This window comes from Brachycentrus maculatus, unplaced genomic scaffold, assembly GCF_059751285.1.
Source record: "Brachycentrus maculatus isolate JH-2025_06_01 unplaced genomic scaffold, ASM5975128v1 h1tg000211l, whole genome shotgun sequence".
Taxonomy (NCBI): Eukaryota; Metazoa; Arthropoda; class Insecta; order Trichoptera; family Brachycentridae; genus Brachycentrus; species Brachycentrus maculatus.
In genome coordinates, this window is record NW_028280962.1 from 839331 (window position 1) to 862489 (window position 23159).

Genomic DNA, 23159 nt, shown 5'->3' on the forward strand with positions numbered 1-23159 from the left:
AGCAATAACAACTCCAAATTTTGCAATTGGATTGCGTTTTTAATATAAATATCTCTACAGGAGTACAAATATTTTATGCAAAGTTTTATTATACAAAAATATTATTCATTACCATCCAAATTAATTTTCTGTATAATCTTCTATTATATTTGAATTTATTGTCTTACAATCGAGACTTGTTACCATTTACATTTGTCCCATTCCACTCTTTTTAGCCAATAGATCCTTTGCCCTTTTTTAAGCAAACCCCCTATAACGCATGTAATTAATATTTTGTGTAGATGTGTGTGAATAGAGCTATGTAGTAGTGTATAGCGTTGTTTGTATGCTAGTGTTAGTAACTGTCATGACTAACAGTCCGGGGCAGGTGTATGGATAAATATTATAATAACCAACATTTTGATAGCTTTATTAGTTAGGAAAAGGAAATTGGAATAAAACAATCGAATTTTATCACATTTTAGTGAAATTTATACTTCTCTTAAATTAAAGAATACACAATAACATGAGAATTTTCTTCTTATATAAAAGGAATTATGTTAAATATTTTAAACAACATATTTAGGCTACACATTTAAAACTATTCACATTTTTTTTATTATTTAAAAACTTCAATAACGAGTTTAATCACAATGTGTTTTTTATATAAAAATTATTAACTAAACATGAAATAATCTCATTTTGCAGTAGGTACCTATATTTTGCAAGAATTTATTTTGTCACTCTTCATTTCAAAACGCATATATACATTTTATTTACAATATCAAAACAAATTATCAAAACTTTACAATTGTTCAGCAATTCCATCACAATATTTTGTGCATTCATATTTTATATACAAACATAATTCAAATATATTTACATTTATAATTTATTTACTCATTGCACCTTTGATACACCTTTCAATTTAAGTATATATTTAGAATCAAACGTGATGTCATTTTCTCACACAATTAATCTCATTTTTTTGAACGCATTGCAATTTAAAATAGGTGTATGAAGACAATCTCAGCAAATTAAAATAGTTTCTAATACATAATTACAAAATAAAAATGTTGTTCAATAAATTAGAATGTATATTTTTATGTATAAAAAAATAGATACAGGAATTGCACGCCTTCCCAAACCTACCCAATTATTGAAATATAACTAACTCATATTCGTATTCTTCTTCAGACCATTATCGGTACCCAATGGTGCACTGGGCACTGCATCAGATTGACGCAATGTTTATTTGATCATGAAGGCAAAATGATCATTCCTATACTTCGGTGAAAAAATTATTTTACTGTAGAACCTCTTATAACGAGCACAATTCGTTCCAGAATCTTATTCGTTAAGCGAAACCTTTTTTGTTTTAACTGGCGCGGGTCGTGAAATAGGGACTTGCCCTTTCTGTGTCGCTAGTTAAGTGAGCAACTTTTTCAAATTTTTTGCTCGCTATGCGAATTACTCGTTATGAGAGGTTCCACTGTAACTTATTTATATTGAAATAGAGACATCCAGTACAACATAGATCATATGGCAAATTAAATATGTAGTATTTTTTTCCTGGCGTACAAATCTCTCCATAAATTCTTAGAAAAGGATTTTTTCTATCTTGGGCATATTTCAGAAGCAATGTTTCTCAAGAAACTGGTAGTAAACGGGACATTTATAGAAATATCACACGTGGATGAAAAAAGGGAACTATGACATCCAAGGAGACCACAGTTCTAGATAATAAGCAAGGCAATGAAGAGGGAGAAGAAGAAAAATGAGAGAAGAAGCATGTAGCATTGATCAGTATTGATCATTGCAGATATGGTCACAAATAACGTAAGATAAACCATTTAAAATGACACAAATTTAAGACAGTTTTAAATATTTTTCTCTAGATTATTGGGTATTGAATTTTAGTGTTTTGAGATTAACCGCAATATTTTGACTGTGCCTAAATCTTTGTTTGCTAATTCTGAGTCATATTCCACCCAAGGGTTATATTTTTAACCAAGATTTCATTGTTATCTGAACAAAGATGAAGAATTCAAATTAAAAAATGAAGCAATGGTATTATTTAGGATCATTTTTAAGTTTAATGTTAACACGACTAGTTTTGACAACTACAGAACAGTTTGCATTTTCACTTACTGATGAGAACACCAGTAGTTCTCAAAACTAGTCGATTTTTTATTAAAAGTGGTCTTACACACTGTGTTTTATATTTTAATAATGCCAAATTCATAAAAAGTTTAAATGATGAAGTGTATTGGGGTGAGAATATAGAAGTTTGAGAAGTTACAGAGCTGGTCTTAGTAAGTAGTCACTTTAAATACAAAGTGTAACTTTAGCATTGTGTCCATGATTAAAATTACATTACTCAAATTTCCTTTGGAAGGGACGATATCCGTTTTTTCTAAAGCGACATCTATGGTTGAAATTAATAAGTTAGCGAACGCCTTTTTGATGGCTACTACATACACTCGAATGTCTTTATGAATGCATATGGCCGACCAGGCGTTATCATCAAAATTGCAACCTGGTAATATACCACAACTATATACTACAACCATGGGTATAGTAAGAATTGCTACCTGGCGACATCCTCTTAGCCGCTATGTTGAAGTGCTTATAAACAATACTAATGAAAACATGCGACGGCATGATATATGACAGAGACAGGCCTGTTTTTGCCACTTTGATGTGCGATCGAAAACCGACAGAGAACGGATCGCAGCTAACATGAGATACCATAGACAACGCCAAAAGGTAGAAACAAAACGAAACCTGCGCCAAATGCATTCGTTAAAACATTCACCCGTCTGTAGGAGCAATGAGATTCTTCCGAATATTTTTTAGACAAGTAAGGTACTTTATTTATAATAAGAAAGTTGTACACTGCTTTTATGCACGAGTCCATTGAGTATTGCAACACTCTTTACACCAAGGTAGGTACTGCAATGTATTTTCGACAGTCTCACAGCCCAGGATATCCATTTTTGACTGGACCAGTCCATGATTCTTCGGTCTCTTCGGATACTTGTGGCGGTTGAATGGACAGAATAGCAACATTCTTAAGACCTAGAAAGGTACTGCGATGTATTTTAGACAGTCTCACAGCTCAGGATATCCATTTTCGACTGGACCAGTCCATGTTTCATCGGTCTCCTCGGACACTCGAGGTGGTTTAGGTAGAAATTCAACAGTTCTTCATCAGTTGAGTTTGCTAATGGCTATTTTGTTGTACTGCCAGGGTACCACAAGAGGTTAGGTTAGAATGACAACACTCTAAAGACCTAGGTAGGTACTGCGATGTATTTTCGACAGTCTCACAGCTCAGGATATCCATTTTCGACTGTTGACAAGCCCTTCTACCGTCGATATCTCGTCGCTGGCTGGGCCAGTCCATGTTTCACCGGTCTTCTCGGATACTTGTGGTAATTAAGATAGAAATTCAACAGTTCTTCATCAGTTAAATTTGCTGATGGCTATTTTGTTGTACTGCCAGGGTACCACAAGAAGTTTTGACTAGCCAGCATGAAGTCCTTTGAAAATGGCAGCACTCTTAAGACCTAGATAGGTACTGCGATGTATTTTGAACAGTATCACAGCTCAGGATATTCATTTTCGACTGTTGACAAGCCATTTTACCGTCAATATCTCGTCGCTGGCTGGGCCAGTCCATGTTTGGTCGATCTCCTCGGATACTTGTGGTGGTTCAGGTAGAAGTTCAGCAGTCCTTGATCAGTTGAGGTTGCAAGTGGCCATCTTGTTGTACTGCCAGGGTACCACAAGAGGCTAGGGACTAGCCGGCATGGAGTCGTCGCTCTCGAGGTAGGTCACGTAGCTGTCTGCGCTGTCGGGGTGGACGAGGGAGTCTTGCATCATGGGCTGGTGAAGGGGAGGGGGTGGCTGGTGCATTCCGCTCAGGTCATATCCATGCATCTGCAAAAATATTTATAAAAATATTAATATTCAAAACTAACTTTAAAAAAAACTTGGATATATTGTTTTACCCTGTAATGCTGTTAATCTATTGTGGACCTGATGGAATTATAAAAAATATATATGGACCAGAAAGAATTAAACATAATATGTTAAATATGTTACCATAATATGGTAACATATTTAACATATGCACCTCTGAAATTTCTTAATTTGGTAGATGTACCTTGAATAGAAAAAGTTTGCGGAACATTGATTATTGAGCCATAATTGATATTTTTACTTGAAACTAACTAACTAACTAACCATCACGCCGCTTCACCGCAAGGATAGGCAGAGAGAATAGAACGCCACACCACTCTGTCTCTGCAAACATTCTCCGCCTCATCCACGTTCATGCATCTCGTCATACATACCCGCCGATTGTTACGACTCCTAACCTGACCACTTTCAAGTAAGTATTTGGCATACCTGAGTGCCACGTTTTTCTCGGTCTTCCTCTGCTCATTTTCCAAATTAAATTCGCCTTATTAATTCGTTTTATCGTTCTTTCCTCACTCATTCGTTCTACGTGTCCAAACCATCTCAACGCACCTTTCTTAATTTTATCGATAATGCTTATCTCAGCTTTGCATTCCTTCCTTATTTACTATTCGAACATCTATCATACATCGTTTTGTCGCATCGCAGTGTCATTTTGATCGTTAATACATGAAGGAAAGGTGATCAGCCCTCCGCAGGCACTAGTCCAGGGTAATATAGAATAAATATTAAGAGTTAAAAAACCTATGGTATTAGTATAAGTAGATTTTTTTTAGAGAATAATAAAAAAATTACCTGATTAACGAGATGCTGGAATGCGGGTCCATGGGGCGGTCCTCCCTGTTCGAGGTCCGTGTGCAGGGCGAAGTCGCTGAGGGCCTTCCATGGGGGCTGGTACGCGGTGACCTCAAGGGGCGCCAGCCCCAGGGGAGAGTCGTGTCGCACGGGCGAGCCGGCCACCAGCGCCACGCCTTGCATGCCTCCGTAGCCGAGCTTCCTTCCTTCCTGCACCATATACTGCGAGTCAGAAAGCGGTGCCCGTGGATAAAGTGGCTAATGATATGCATGATCAAAGGGCCAACGTGCTGACTGTCCAGAGCTTGGGTGAGTCAGAAAGAGGCACCCGTGGATAAAGTGACTAATCACATACATGCTCACAGGGCCAACATGTGACTGTCCGTAACTTAGAAAACTTGGCATGATCAATTGCTTCAAACACTTGAAGGCATTCAGGTCAGATGTCTGAACGCATGATTGTGGTAGATGTAGGTGAAGATTATTTGCAAAGATTAAGATTTGACACCATCCTATAAAGCCTGTGAAACCCAAGGTTTTTTTTACAAGAAAAAGTTTTTTTCTTCACAACAATGGCTACTACATTCCTTGGACTTAATTCCAATGGACTTTTTCATATGGTCCATTCTAGAGGCCAAAATATTGACCAAAAAAATGAGTTGCTCGACGCCTTAAAGATTGTTCTTCATCGAGAATGGGAAGAAATACCATCAAACCACATTCGTGCAGCGTGTATAGCCTTCTCGGTCAGATTCAGTGCTATTATCAGCGCTAAAGATAGCTACATCGAGCAACGATTTTTACGGTATACTGAAGTTTTTTAAAATAAAAATAATCAAAATTGACAAAATTACAGTATTTTTAATTGGCAACACTTTAAGTGTCGACCCCTGTACGTGTCGACACGATTGAGTATTGTTTTTCTCAGGAAAAAGCTCCTCTGAACCCAAGGAGAATTTTTTTGACTGAATCATTATTTGGATATGCAAATAAAGGTTTTAAAAGAAGAAGTCGTATTGTACCTTTTCTTGTTGCATTTGCAGCTTCATTTGTATAGTTTTCTTCTTGTCCTTACAGCGCTTGTTCTGGAACCAAACTCTGATAACTCTCGGTGAAAGACTGGTCATCTCCACTAGCTGTTCCTTCATGAGGGCGTCGGGTCTAGGATTAGCGGCGTAGCAGGTTCTGAAAAATCAAAATTTCTTAAATTTAAGTTTTGTGATGACATTTCTCGGTGGAGCTGCATTTTACATAATAAAACAACAACCGTTTAGTTTTTTTTTAACATTTTTGTCCATCCCATTAAAAGTCACTGTTTGGTGTGCTTTATGGGCAGATGGAATCATTGGCCCATATGTTTTTTAATGACTAAACCAGCCAGAATGTTACGGTCAATGGAGAGCGCTACAGAACCATGATTACCGACTTCTTCGTGCCTCAGTTGAATGGCATTGATGTGACAGTGCTGTGGTCTCTTAACAACATTTGTATTTTTTGGTGTGACAAAGCTGTGGTTTCAACAAGATGGCGCAACATGCCACACGGCGGGTGCCGCCATCAATTTATCGCGGGAAATTTGAATGTGTATACCTCACACACCCTATGGAAGTACGAAGTACATTATTCATCTACTTCTCTATCATTGGTGACTGACCTCAAGGTGTGTAGCTGCTTCTCGTTGAGCACGGTACGCACGCGCGTCGGCTTGCCGTCGCCGCCGGAGCCGCCGGACGCGGAGCCGGCTCCGCCCTTGGCGCGCGCGCCGCCGCCCTTGTGCGAGCCCGACTCGCTGCCTGAATCTGGAAGGCGTATAGACACATTACTAATTGCATTTAGTCTGCACCAGGAACCTTGGCATTATGTTGCTGTAGCACATTCTAGAAAATTTGGTGGTGCTTTTACAAACTTGTATTTACAACATTTTTAGTGTGTCCAAATACTTGTTTTTAATTTAACCTTTCATTGCATGACTTTAATTTTAAATAAAAAAATAATTTCTTTTGTATCTTACTCTAAGCATTAGAGGAAAAATGAATAAAAGAATGAAAAACTTTTAACAAGAAAAAATGAAGAAAATACTTGTGTATCAAATTTGCAACAACATGCAATGGTTATCCTTATGAGATATCGATATATCGCTCACTCGTTTCAAGAACGTCATAAATCAAAAAACTTGATTTTTCAGGAGAACGTTTTTAAACTTTAAAAATATAATACAATGTATTAAAAATAAATATCAAGCCACTTATAGAACTTTTTACTGTGCAACAGATCTTTTTAGGTAAAACCTGAATGTTTTTTCTCCATTTGAAAATTAACTAGTTTATTTGAAAAAATAATTAAACAATTCCTTTTCTTCAAAATACAAAAACAACACTTTCTGCCCTGTAGTGGGTAAATATTAAGTTAAAAATATGCCGCTTTTGCTGGGATATAGTACATTTTCCGAGCATCCGAAAACATACACAACTGAATATTGACGATTTTTGATTTATGACGTTCTTGAAAGGAGTGAGCGATATGTTTCAACACTTACTTGGCCATGTAACAAATTTGATACACGATGCAGCAAAGGGTTAAGTTTTATATAATTTATATTTGAAACACTAATTTTGTGATTTTCCATTTTATAATAAGTAATAATAAAATATTTATAGTGATTATAAAACAAAGTTACATTTTAATTATACTGGTTCAGTTTTACTTAGTAAATATCACTATTTCTTAAAATCTATTGTGACGTATTTCGATCCATTCCGCGTCATTTTCAAACACCGTATACGGTGTCTTTTTGACATCTCAACATAGATGACGAAGAATATGCAAGTCTGGGCATTTACGGGGTTTACGATCGTCGTAGGCTGGTTTCACTTTGTGATCACTTTATTACATACGTGTAACATTCACCGATTTTATCCATGATTGACAGCCACACTACTCAAATTCTTGAAACTTTATATATATGGATCAAACTCGAAACACAGTTTGCGAGAATTCACTACATACATCTATGAGTTTATTAAATTTTTTATTTAAAAACCCTTATCCGCACCCCAATGGTGCATAGGGCACTGCGTCATATAAACGCAGTGTTATCTTGATAGCTTTTTTTTACACATGAAGGAAAGGTGATCAGCCCTCCGCTTCAGGAACCAGTTCAGGGTAATATTGAATAAATATTACAGGGAAAAAATCACAAATATTTATTTGACCCCCCTGGGAATCGAACCCGGGACCTCCAGAATGGTAGCCGAGCGTGCTGACCATTACACTACGGAGGCAGACATAAACCATATAACGTCATAAAACGTTATATGACGGAAATTTGATGACATATCGCTCACTCCTTTCAAGAACGTCATAAATCAAAATACTTGATTTTTCAGGAGAGCGTTTTCTAAGTTTAAAAATATAATACAATATACCAAAAATAAATATCAAGCCGCTTATTGAACTTTTTACTGTGCAACAGATCTTTTTAGGTAAAACCTGAAGGTTCTTTCTCGATTTGAAAAATATTAAGTATATTTAAAAAATAATTAAACAATACCTTTTATTCAAAATGCTAAAATAACACTTTCTGCCCTGTAGCGGGTAAATATTAAGTTAAAAATATGCCGCTTTTGCTGGGATATAGTACATTTTCTGGGCATTCCGAAAACATGCACAACTGAAAATTGACGATTTTTGATTTATGACGTTCTAGAAAGGAGTGAGCGATATGCGAACGCACGTTTTTCGTTTTATTCAAACATCTAAAGTTTAAACCTTCATATCTCCCTTACTTCTTTACAGATTTCAATAAGAATGTTATCGATAGTCTTGTGATTTTTCATATTAATTTATTAGTCAATAAACCAACATCGTGACAAAAATCTATTAGATTTTTATTTCAGTGCACCATTCACTATCCTTTCCATATCATTATCAATCTTTCCATCCCTAGAAGACATATATCCCAAATATACGAAATGCCTAATATGTAAATTGATCATAATCTCGTGTGATGATGCTTATAACGCAATCAACCAAATATTCACTGCACCGACTTCCCTCATGTATTGTTCGTAAATATTTAACTAAACCATTTGGCTGGCGTTATAATTGAGATGGTCCAATACCGAAGGATTAGGGCGACAAAACCAAGCGTCAGCCAGGCGTTGAATCCAACAATTTTAGCACCTAAACTAATCCCTAAAATCACCCTTCGCTGGACAATGGACCAATTACCCTTGATGCTTATCCTCCCTTGTATTGCCAACCCTTTGTGTACTTCGCTGGACTCGAATAATTGAAAACGAAGTGAGATTACGAGTTACTTATTAGTTAGACTTACATTGTACGTACATGTTAACTAACTAACTAAATAAATAACTGTAACGCCGCTTCTCCGCAGTGGTAGGTAGAGAAAATAGAACTCCTGAACGCCACAGTACCCTGTCTTTGCAAACATTATTCGCTGCTTCCACGTTCATGCATCTCCTCATACAAGCTAGACGATTAATTCGACTCCTGACTTATTAGAAATGGATATCAAATTGTGATAGAGTGGGTTCGAACCCAGAATCTCTGACTCAAAAGTCCGAGATTCTAACCACGGGACCACAACCCGACACGTTTAAAGGGCTTTTTAAATTAATAAGGGTGTCTTAAAATGGTTTGGACATTTGGAACGAATGAGTGAAGAAAGAACCATAAAATAAATTTATGAGGCGAACGTGGTTGGGAGTAGAAGCAGAGGAAAAGAGAAGAAAACTTGGTATGATCGGATATCGCTCCGTCCTTTCAACAACGTCATATATCAAAAATTGTCAATATTCAGTTGTGCATTTTTTCGGAATGCCCAGAAAATGTACTATATACTAGCAAAGTGGCATATTTTAAACTCGCTACAGGGCAGAAAGTGTTGTTTTTGCATTTTGAAGAAAAGGTATTGTTTAATTATTTTTTTAAATATACTAAATATTTTTCAAATGGAGTAAAAACCTTCAGGTTTTACATAAAAAGATCTGTTGGACAGTAAAAAGTTCAATATGTGGGTTGATATTTATTTTTAATACATTGTGTTATATTTTTAAACTTTAAAAACGTTTTCTTGAAAAATCAAGTTTTTTGATTTATGACGTTCGTGAAAGGAGTGAGCGATATACTAATATTATTAACATTTTTGTAAAAAAAATAAGTAAAAATAAAGTGTTTACCCACACACAGGCCATGCCTTTGTGGGATCTTTTTTTTGTATTAATATTATACATATTTTTTTGTACTTGTAATTAAAATACTTATATTGTGAAATGAAAAAGAATTCAAAAATATATAAAGCGTTTAAAGAATACTTGCAAGTTCATTTTAAATATTTATTTATTGTATTATAGATAATATTATTTGAAGTGGTCTTGATTTTCAATGGTCGGAAGTGATAACTCTCACAGATAGAGACATTGTAGCGCTAGCTACAATCGCAGATTGCGTTCACAATAGCTTTTGAAGTTTGTATGGAGTTTCGCCGGCTCAAGTACGTACAAAGAGCCGCCAAGGAACGATACTTCAAAGAAATCGATCAGAAATTATCAATTCTTATATAGAAACGCGCTTCTTTTATTATTTAAAATATACATAAATAAATGTAGAATTCAATCCAACAAAAACCGTGTTTTATTTTGGATATATTACCCAACAATTCAATATGGAATTCTACCAACTGTCTGCAGTTACAATAAATATGAATAATATTATTTATTGACATCTCATCAAAGATGAAGAAGAATATGGGAGTCTGGGAATTTACGGGGCTGACGACCGTCATAGGCTAGTTTAAGTGATCACTTTACACACGTGTAACATTCACCAATTCTACCTATTATTGACAACCACACTACTCAAATTCTTGGAGGCTCTATATATATATAAACCAATTTTGAAACATTGAATCACTAGAACTTCACTAGAGACATCTATTGGTGAGATGAGAAGAAGCTTTTTACTGAGCAGAAACTGTTATATTAAAAAATAACTCCGAAAATTGGAGATAATCCAGATTTGTGAACAAGTATTTGGACACACTCAAAATGTTGTAAATATGAATAATGGTACAATTTACTGAGAAAATGATAATAATATAAGAAATGAACAGGTTTTATATGGGTGATTGGAAATCTTCAAAACACTCTGGTTGCAATCGTTTTTAACAACATTTTAAGTGTGTCCAAATAATTATTCACAAATCTGAATTATCTTCAATTATTGGAGTTATCTATCATACCTATTATTTTTTGGTATCTCAACCTATGTAGACGAAGAAGAATGTGGAAGTCTGGGCATTTACGGGGCTTACGACGGTCATAGGCTGGTTTAAGTGATTACTTTACATTTTGTTACACGTGTGTAAAGTGATCACTTAAACCAGCCTATGACGGTAGTAAGCCACGTAAATGCTTAGACTTCCATATTCTTCTTCATCTATGTTAAGATGTCAAAAAATAATACAATGGTTCTTCATTACATCGTTTGAAAATAGGACGAGCTTTCCTCCTACAGCCGCTATGACAGCATTTTAATCAAGCAAAGATTTAAAGTAATTTAAAACATAAAAAAAAACAGTAAGATAAGTACTTTTTTTTAAACATTTTGGCGGCATTTTTTGACCTACCTATTTTTAGACCTCATAAGAGGACTTTATTTCAGTTTTAATTGATTTATTTTCAATTAACATATGAGTACATTACAAACTAAAAAAAATTAAATCGTATAATTAAATACATGCAAAAATCGAAAATATACAAGAACTTTTGCTAAAGGTGTAGAATTATCCCGCTTTGGAAAACTCATTCAGACACATGTCACAGATCAATATCCAATGAGATATTGTTCAACATAGCGGTAGAAATTTATGTAGAAGAGGGTTTATTAAAAAAAATTATGTAGGTACTTGAAAAACCCTGACTATTCTTAAGTGGTATAATGATTATTTTTACATGTTTTGTGATAAGCCGAAAATCGGAAGTACTCACCTTTTCCGATAATAATTACATATATTATTGAATTGGCGCGTACTTTGTAGAACTCCATACGTGTTCATATTCACAAACGCTGTTAAAATTTGACCTTGTCAATATTTAAAATCGTAAAACATAAAGCGCCTTTGAGGTAGTATTTAACGAAAATGGCGTTACATAAATTATCCAAATTTATATTATTTATTGATATCTCATCAAAGATGAAGAAGAATATGGAAGTCTAGGCATTTACGGGGCTGACGACCGTCATAGGCTGGTTTAGGTGATCACTTTACACACGTGTAACATTCACCAATTCTACCCATTATTGACCAGCTCTATATATATATATATATATATATATGAACCAATTTAGAAACCTTGTTCTTGAATCACTAATAATTCTTTACATCTCACCAATAGATGTCTCTAGTGAAGTTCTAGTGATTCAAGAACAAGGTTTCTAAATTGGTTCATATTTATAGAGCTTCCAAGAATTTGAGAAGTGTGGTTGTCAATAATGGGTAGAATTGGTGAATGTTACACGTGTGTTAAGTGATCACTTAAACCAGCCTATGACGGTCGTCAGCCCCGTAAATGCTCAGACTTACATATTCTTCTTCATCTTTGATGAGATGTTAAAAAATAATATTATATTGTTACACTCAAGAATAGACCCTTAAAATATGCAATTAAACACAAATTTCCCGCGGGCATCCATCGCACGTGAATAACCGGATTTATGTAACCAATATCCTGTCTTATACTAAGTAAGCACATTTTTTTTAAACGATTTCAGTAATATCCGCTGGCAACACTATTGAGTACACGGCCTTTGTAAGAAGGTACTTAACTCATTTTCTTTTTTTTTTCAAATAATTTTTTTTAAACGTCATTCATTCATTATGCGGTGAATATTTAACCTGCAGTTGCGTGTTCAAGGAAGAATGGAAATACGGTATTTTCATAAATATTTATTCTACCACAAACGATTTTAAACGAATGATACCATTATAAATTTACATCTAAATATATATGTATATATATATGTATATATATATATATATATATAAATATATATATATATATATATATATATATATATATATATATATATATATATATATATATATATATATATATATATATATATATATATATATATATATATATATATATATATATATATATATATATATATATATATATATATATATATATATATATATATATATATATATATATATATATATATATATATATATATATATATATATATATATATATATATATATATATATATATATATATATATATATATATATATATATATATATATATATATATATATATATATAAATATGTATATATGTATACTTATATTTATGTATATAAATGTAGAATAAGATTTTTTTAAATGTTTTCATTGACATATTCTTTCATTCCATATTCTTCTTCATCTATGTTGAGATGTCAAAAATAATGTAAAAAAATCACTCCTTATTGGAAATAATCCAGATTTGTGAACAAGTATTTGGATATACTAAAAATGTTGTAAATAAATTGACTGGTCAAATTATAAGCTTAATTAAGAATTGAAAATGATGTTTTCTAGCGTTTCTTCTAGTATGTGATTATAATCCAGGATTCAATGGATATTATAATCAAGATATAAATGAATTAATTTCAATAAAAATAAAATTAAAAATTAAGCTCAATAAAAAGCTTCTTCATCTCACCAATCAATCAATTCAATCTCTAGTGAAATTCTAGTGATTCAAGCACAAAATTTCGATAATTGAACCATATATTCGTATTTAGAAGTTCCGAGAATTTGAATAGTGTGGTTGTCAATCATAGGTAGAATTGGTGAATGTTACACTCGTGTAAAGTGATCACTGAACCAGCCTATGACTGTCGTAAGTCCTGTAAATGCACAGACTTCCATTTCTCCTTCATCTATATTGAGATGTCAAAAATTATGTTAAAGAAACAAAGATTTACATATCACTCACTTCTTTCACACGTCATGAATAAAAAAACTTGATTTTTCTGGAGAACGTTTTTCAAGATTAAAAATATAATGCATTGTATTAAAAATAAGTATCAAGCCACTTATTGAACTTTTTACTGTGCAACAGATCTTTTAAGGCAAAACCTGAATGTTTTTTCTACATTTGAAAAATATTTAGTATATTTAAAACAAACATAAATAATACCTTTTCTTTGAAATGCAAAAACAGCCCTTTCTGCCCTGTAACGGGTAAATATTAAGTCAAAAATATGCCTCTTTTGCTGGGATATAGTACATTTTCTAGGCATTCCGAAAACATGCACAACTGTAAATTGCCGATTTTTGATTTATGACGTTCTTGAAAGGAGTGAGCGATATGAGGTGTTTGAATCCATGCGACAACGTGTGACGCCTCGTTCGTGGATACTTGGTGTAGAGGTACAGGCGGCGTCTTTCAACGCGAGTGTGTGGGATTCATTTCTAGGTTGGCCTCCACAGACCGGAACGTCAATACTGGCGGATTATGTTGAAAGGGATTTCGGTGGTCAGTGTCAACATGACAATCCTAGCGACATTGTCGAGTGCATTCACAACAAGAAAACACTTCAATATGGAAAACACCCTTTTTATGTGTTGAAAACACCGCTTGTGTCACATCGGGTTTGAACTTACAAATCAGAATTTACCAATTTCTAGGTGATTTGCCAGTCTTCATAGTGTAGTGGTTAGCGCGTTAGAATACCGTGCTGGAAATCACGGGTTCTATGTTAACTCCCAGGAGAGTTAAAATTCACAATGTTTTTGGTGTCTCCAAATCCTTGTTCACAAATCTCGGTTTCTTTTATACTACTACTACCATCACGTCGTTTCCCCGCAGGGGTAGGCAGAAAGTATGGAACGCCACACTCTTCTGTTCTGACATACACTCCTCGCCTGAAGGAGGATGTGAATCCATACATCTAGTTATACATGGCCTCCGAGTACACAGACTAATGACACCACCAGATTTTAGGTTCTGATTGATCTGATCGTGCCAAGTCTTTTTCGGTCGTCCTAGTTCTATTTTCCATTCAATTCATTCAATTTAATTCATATTTACAATTCAATTATTATCATATAAAGTGTATCATAATTCATAATCTACCAGTTTTTTTTTTGACAACGAGTGTTTGCTCAGTAAGATATCGATCAATGTCGGAATTAAATCAAAGAAAATTATTTCTGTTAATGCATATATAATAGACACGTACCAATACATTATTATAGTACGATAAAAAATAAACTACATTTTTTTCACAAACCTTATCTACAAATTTTCCAAGAATAACTTTTTGTTCAAAATGTTTTTTTTTAATGCGAAGATCTGATATAAATTGAAAAAGTCATGATACGTTTACGAAAAAAATAAATGAAAGATTAATTACAACATTTTGAGTGTGTCCAAATACTTGTTCACAAAATATGAGAGTTTCTGCTTAGTAAAAAGCTTCTTTACATCTCACCAATAGATGTCTCTAGTGAAGTTCTAGTGATTCAAGAACAAGGTTTCTAAATTGGTTCATATATATAGAACTTCCGAGAATTTGAGTAGTGTGGTTGTCAATTATGGGTAGAATTGGTGAATGTTACACGTGTGTAAAGTGATCACTTAAACCAGCCGATGACGGTCGTCAGCCCCGTAAATGCCCAGACTTCCATATTCTTCTTCATCTTTGATGAGATGTCAAAAAAAAATAATAAAATAAAAAAATAAAAAAATAGATTAATTTTATTATTTTTTAATTTAAGTTTTACTAGGATAATACTTAAAAATTTCTGAAAATCTATAATGACACGTGTTTCGATCCGTGTCAATGTGGTGTTTGAAAATGGCGCGGAATGCATCGAAACTCGTGTCACAATTGATGTAATTTTTCATTAAATTTTTGTCCAAAACATTTTGAGTGAGTAAAAATACTTCATTTAGGAGTTATTTTCAGTACACGTATTAAATGTTAACTCGAACTCAGATTTTTTAAGTCTACAAAATCGTATTTTATTTTATTGTTAAAAAAACACCAAAAATCAATTTTGTGACAAGTTTTTCGCTTAGTTATGGCATTTTAAACGAATTTAATTTTTAGATAAAAAAAATCCAAATAAAAGAATATCTGCTTAGTAAAAACTTTCTCAGTCCAACATAGATGGCTGTTGTGAACTCATATTTGTCGAGATTAATGATATATCGCTCACTCCTTTCAAGAACGTCATAAATCAAAAAACTAGATTTTTCAGGAGAACGTTTTTATTGTTTAAAAATATAATACAATGTATTAAAAATAAATATCAAGCCACTTATTGAACTTTTTACTGTGTAACAGATCTTTTTAGGTAAAACCTGAAGGTTATTTCTCGATTTGAAAAATATTTAGTAAATTTAAAAAAATAATTTAACAATACTTTTTCTTCAAATTGCAAAAACAACACTTTCTGCCCTGTAGCGGGTAAATATTATGTTTAAAATATGCCTCTTTTGCTGGGATATAGTACATTTTCTGGGCATTCCGAAAATATGCACAACTGAAAATTGACGATTTTTGATTTATGACGTTCTTGATAGGAGTGAGCGATATGTAGTTCCTGTGTTAATATTTTTTTCAGTTAAATATTAAAAATTGCATTCGTTCAACAATCTTAAATATTTTACGATTTTTTTAGTATTTTCTTTTTAATACTAAAAAAATAATTCAAGTAAAAATAAACAAATTAAAAAAGGTTTCGTTAGTTGAATGCAGTCACTTTGTGGTAAAATCTATCAATTTTTAATTTAAATTTTACTTAGTATTTAAATACTTCTAAGAAGCAGTGGTATTTACTAAGTAAAACTTAAAAAATACAGTAATTTAAAAAAAAGTATATATTCATTAGCGGTCAATATTAAGTAAAAAAAAGCGCATTAAAAAAACCTAATTTTGGTCCAAAAGTCGATAAAAACATTTTGATAATATAACGCCATCTAGCGGCGCTTCCCCAAAGCAACTTCATCGAGTCCTAATATCCAAGTTCCTTACCCGACATGGACGCCATCTCTTGTCCGCCGGAGTGGTTGTTGTTGCTGAGGCTCGTGTTGTTGTTGGACTCGCGCGCCGCCGCCGCGCCCGCCCCCGCCGCCGCCCCCGCGCCGCCAGCCTCGTGGTCCTCCTTGCAGTACAGCATGCCGCCCTCGCGCAACGCGAACTCGTCACCTGGAGTTCAGAACGTTGATCAACATTAAATACATTATTTTGAGAAATAAAAAGACTTAGTTTTTTTGATCCACTCACATTTTTACTAACCAACTAGTTTCGGCAACAACCTGTTGCCCTCTTCAGGGTTTAATTTATGAACACACCCTCTTCCACACTTCACACATGCACATTCGTCTTCTCATAGATACGCGTTCATTTGCTAGATCTACACTAAATATAGTCGAGATATAACTGGAGAAGAGTAATTTTTAATAATTTATTTTTTTACTAAAATGTCAATAATATTAGTATATAACCACTCACCGAGATTTTTATGTCTACCGGTTTCGAGACGTACCCGTCTCTTCGTCAGGACAATCACTACTACAGCATGCAAACAATACCATCCTTCACCACCATAGCTAGCACCATTTACACACTTAAAACTACACAAAATGCAAACTACCAACATGCACTTAAGTTTTCAGCACAGACATGCGTTACAAGCCGAGGTTAAACATGCCATATTAATGAATCAACTTATATACTCGTAGGATGAAAGGAGTGGGCGGGATTCGAATTGGATACTGACGAATCCTGCTTAACCGATGTTGAATCAAACTATAAGTAAAATTTATTTGGTTGCTAATTATAATAGTTAATATTGAATGTTACAGTTGTCTTAGATAAAAAGGTATGAAATATAGCTAATGGTTTCGAGATCAACTATTTTTACGAGGTTAAACATGCACTAGGATTAAACATATTAATGAACCAGCTTATATACCATTCAATATTAATAATATTGAGAATAAGAGTCATTGCTTCCACTATGGTCACAACCCTCAGTACTGAGGAGTAAGACGGAGAAGAAAGCTAAGGATAACAGCCAAGTGTAAAGCTATGAAGGGAAGGTAATCTAAGATAAATTAGGATCAGAACTTAGTTTAAAGTTTTCCTCACCTGGGATGAGTTGCTTAGCGCAGGCAGAGCATCTGAAGCAGTCGATGTGGTATATTTTCGTCTTCGCTCTCATCACAAAGTCGTTTTTGCTAAAGGACGCTCCACACTTGTCGCACTTGGTGCCGAATAATCTGGAAAAATACATACAAACATGCATTCAAACTTTCAAACTTTAAAGCAAAATTGTTCGAAATCTTATAAACCTAAAAAGGTGATTCTATTCCATGCCCTTTCCTTTTCTTCTTTTCCTATCACTGTCATCTCCTTTTCTCTTTATCCCATCCTTGTCTCATGTCTCTTCTTATACATAGACTTTTCTTATGCATAGGTGTGAAGAACTCTAATTGGTACTCATGATTTTTTTGTATTTTGATTTGTACATATTACAACATATTAAAACATGTAAATGTTGTAACTGTTGTTCTTACTTCCAATAAAATAAAAATAAAATAAAATACAAATACAAATACAAATACGATAAAAAACATCATCTTATTTTCAATAAAATGTACATACTATTTTTAAATTAATATTTTTTATATCATCCGCCTCCGTGGTGTAACGGTTAGCGTATTTAGCTACCGTGCTGGAGGTCCCAGGTTTACACAAATCAAATAGGGAGGGGGGGGGGTAAAATAAATATTGTGTGTAAAATAAATAAATAAGTAATTTTTCACTCTAATATTTATTGAATATTACTCCGAACGGAAAAGCGGAGGGCTGATCACTTTTTATTCATGTGTTAACGAACAATATAACACTGTGTTTATAAGGTGCAGTGCCCTATGCACCACGGTGGGTGCGGCTAAGGGTTAGAAGAATATTTTTAATATGCTTTTTACCCCGTTCTTGATTTATTTTAAATCTTTTTTTTTTATAACGCATTTTCGGCTTTAACGACATCTCCCTCCTCCAATGAGTCCGCTATATCGAGGTTTTACTGTACTCGTATCTCTACGTAGGTACTCTTCGAAATGCACTGCTGCTATATTTGATTTGTATATTAACAATAATTATTGGAAAAAGGTAGTAACGCAGAGGTATTCTAAAGTTAACACCTTATTAAATATACATGTGTTATTGTCATAAAGGTGTGCTAATTGAATTATAATGTACAAAGAGTTCATTATCCGCGCGATACGGGAACACTGGTTCGAGTCCTCGCATTATGTAGGGTGGGTATAATTACAAACTTATAAATAATTATCCACAGGTAGTGAGTGCATCGCATAATAACCTCATAAATAAATTAATTGAAGAAATAAAATAAAAAGCATTATTTACATATATATATATATATATATATATATATATATATATATATATTTATATATATATATATATATATATATATATATATATATATATATATATACATATATATATTTATATATATATATATATATATATATATATATGTATATATATATATTTTTATATATATATATATATATATATATATATATATATATATATATATATATATATATATATATATATATATATATAAATATATAAATAAGAATTAAAAACGACGATATAAGAAAGGAATGTAAGGCTGAACGAGGAATAATTGAAAAGATTAGAAAGAGCTCTTTGCGGTGGTATGGACATGTGGAGCGAATGGATAGCGAGAGAATGACTAAGAAAATATATGTGGCGAATGTGAGAGGGAAAACAGAACGTGGACGACCGAAAAAGACTTGGCACGATCAGATTAATCAGAACCTAAAATCTGGCGGTGTCAAAAGTCTGCGTAATCGGAGGGCATGTATGACTAAATGTATGGATGTGAAGGAGGCTAGGAGTGTATGTCAGGACAGAAGAGTGTGGCGTTCCATCCTCTCTGCCTACCCCTGCGGGGAAACGGCGTGACGGTAGTAGTAGTAGTAGTAGTAGTATAAATATATATATATATATATATATAAATATATATATATATATATATATATATATATATATATATATATATATATATATATATATATATATATATATTTATATATATATATGTATATATATATATATATATATATATATATATATATATATATATATATATATATATATATATATATATTTATATATATATATATATATATATAAATATATATTTATATATATTTATATATATATATATATATATATATATATATATATATATATATATATATATATATATATATATATATATATATATATATATATATATATATATATATATATATATATATATATATATATATATATATATATATATATATATATATATATATATATATATATATATATATATATATATATATATATATATATATATATATATATATATATATATATATATATATATATATATATATATATATATATATATATATATATATATATATATATATATATATATATATACAATATAAGTATTATTTTTTGACATCTCATCAAAGATGAAGAAGAATATGGAAGTCTGGGCATTTGCGGGGCTGACGACCGTCATAAGTTGATTATGCGGACCTCATATACTGACAAAAGAGCTTCTGTTTAATAAAAAGCTCCTTTTCATCACAGCAATAGATGTCTTTAGTGAAGTTCTAGTGATTCAAGAACAATGTTTCGAAATTGGTTCTTATATATAGAACCTCCGAGAATTTGAGTAGTGTGGTTATCAATAATGGGTAGAATTGGTAAATATTACACGTGTGTAAAGTGATCACTTAAACCAGCCTATGACGGTCGTCAGCCCCGTAAATGCCCAGACTTCCATATTCTTCTTCATCTTTGATGAAATGTAAAAAATAATACTTCAAATGTAAATTATACACAACATTTTGAGTGTGTCCAAATACTTGTTCGCAAAATCTGGATTATCTCCAATTACAGGAGTTATTTTCATATTAATAATTCTACCCATTATTGACAACCACACTACTCACATTCTTGGATGTTATATATATATATGAACCAATTTGAAGCATTATTCTTGAATCACTAGAACTTCACTAGAAACATCTATTGGTGAGATGAAAATCAGCTTTTTATTGAGCAGAAACTCTTTTATTAGTATGTGCCCAGATTTCTATATTCTTCTTCATCTTCGATGAGATGTCAAAACAATTCTATACATACAACATTTTGAGTGTGTCCAAATACTTGTTCACAAAATCTGGATTATCTCCAATTACAGGAGTTATTTTCACATTAATATGAAAATAACTCCTGTAATTGGAGATAATCCAGATTTTGTGCACAAGTATTTGGACACACTCAAAATGTTGTAAATAAATTATCTGGTCAAATTATAAGCTTAAATAAAAATGAAAATGGTATTTTCTGGCGTTTCTCATGTGTGTGATTATAATCCAGGATTCGGACCTCACATACTAATATAAGAGTTTCTGCTTCATAAAAAGCTTCTTTACATCTCACCAATAGATGTCTCTAGTGAAGTTCTAGTGATTCAAGAACAAGGTTTCTAAATTGGTTCATATTTATAGAACTTCCAAGAATTTGAGTAGTGTGGTTGTCAATAATGGGTAGAATTGGTGAATGTTACACGTATGTAAAGTGATCACTTAAACCAGCCGATGACGGTCGTCAGCCCCGTAAATGCCCAGACTTCCATATTCTTCTTCATCTTTGATGAGATTTTAAAAAATAATAATTCTATACATCATGAGATTTCAATCCAGTGGTTGAAATTAAACAGAATAACATTACTATGGAGGCGAGCACCTACTCGTTCATTTCTCATAATTCCACACTTCATAATTAAGCTTTATATGCGTGTTAATATATATACAGGATGATTGATTACCTAGGTAATAAGTGTAATGTGCAAATTAACATAAATTAAAATTGCATCTTTAGGTACATTCGATCAGATAAGGCGTGTTGCGTTATTTCTACAGTGCGTGAAGACACCAATGAAATATAATTTCAGATCGAACTGATAACAGTGATATTCTAACGATAATTGTTTTTATAATGGGGGAAAAAATATAGCCGCAACAGAGTCGACGGTGCGTGCAAAGGGTTAAAAAATGAAGGTGATTCATTTCACGAGTAGAGTCATTTATTTTTATATTTTTATAATAAATTAAACTAGATCAAGATTCAGCGGTAGGCACGATGCATTGCCATGCTTGAGGTGCCGGGTTTGATCCCTGTCAGGACAACCGCATGGCTATTTACTTATTCACTTCTTAATTAATGTTGCGGCGATTTTTAAGAAAGATTATTTTTTAAAAATTCAATAATTTAATTTGATTTTGAGTCTTTAATCCTTCAGTTTACTATATATTTCTTGTAAAAGAAGTGTAAAAATTATTCTAGTGTGGAATGTATACATATAATTAGAGACAGAAACTATAAATTTATATTATTTTTTGACATCTCATCAAAGATGAAGAAAAGTATGGAATGTTTTAAATATTGAAAGGATTAACTTTGTGGATCATCTTGATATATTATTTCGAGAAATAAAAATACTTTGTGTTCTGATCCACTCACATTTTTATTTTAACTAACTAGTTTCGGCAACAACCTGTTGCCCTCTTCAGGGTTAGATAGGCAGTAATAAATGTAACCCTGAAGAGGGCAACAGGTTGTTGCCGAAACTAGAATGTGAGTGGATCAGAACACAAAGTATTTTTATTTCTCGAAAAAAAGTATGGAAGTCTGGGGATTTACGGGGCTGACGACCGTCACAGGCTGGTTTACAAGATCACTTTACACACGTGTAACATTCACCAATTCTACCCATTATTGGCAACCGCACTACTCAAATTCTTAGATGTTCTATAAATATACCTACATATGAAACAATTTTTAAACATTGTTCTTGAATCTCTAAAACTTCACTAGACACATATATTGGTGAGATGAACAGAAACTATTTTATTAGTAGGTATGTGAGGTCCGAATCCTGGAATATAATCACATACATGAGAAACGCAAGTAAATATCGTTTTCATTTTATTATTTTAGCTTAAAATTTGACCATTTAATTTATTTACAACATTTTGAGTGTCCAAACACTTGTTCACAAATCTGGATTATTTGAAATATGAAAAATAACCCATATAATTAGAGATAATCCAGATTTATGAACAAGAATTAGGACACAATCATAATGTTGTATATATACATCGCTCACTCCTTTCAAGAACGTCATAAATCAAAAATCGTCAATTTTCAGTTGTGAATGTTTTCGGAATGCCCAGA

General features: G+C 32.7%; 1 protein-coding gene across 2 annotated transcripts in view; it reads right to left on the reverse strand.

Annotated features, from left to right (window-relative positions):
• Window positions 1-487: 487 nt before the first annotated feature.
• tup (LIM1_Isl and LIM2_Isl domain-containing protein tup) overlaps window positions 488-23159 on the reverse strand; it is an 81421-nt gene continuing 58749 nt past the window's right edge. The window contains exons 4-9 of one of the 2 annotated variants that reach the window (XM_088263957.1): window positions 17940-18070; window positions 16821-16994; window positions 6416-6554; window positions 5784-5946; window positions 4762-4983; window positions 488-3924 (exon numbers count right to left, since the gene is read on the reverse strand). In XM_088263957.1, the coding sequence (XP_088120083.1) occupies window positions 3778-3924; window positions 4762-4983; window positions 5784-5946; window positions 6416-6554; window positions 16821-16994; window positions 17940-18070 (976 nt within the window). In that variant the 3' untranslated portion in view covers window positions 488-3777. Of the gene's footprint in view, window positions 3925-4761; window positions 4984-5783; window positions 5947-6415; window positions 6561-16820; window positions 16995-17939; window positions 18071-23159 lie in introns of both variants that reach the window. The other variant, XM_088263956.1, reaches the window with a different exon arrangement.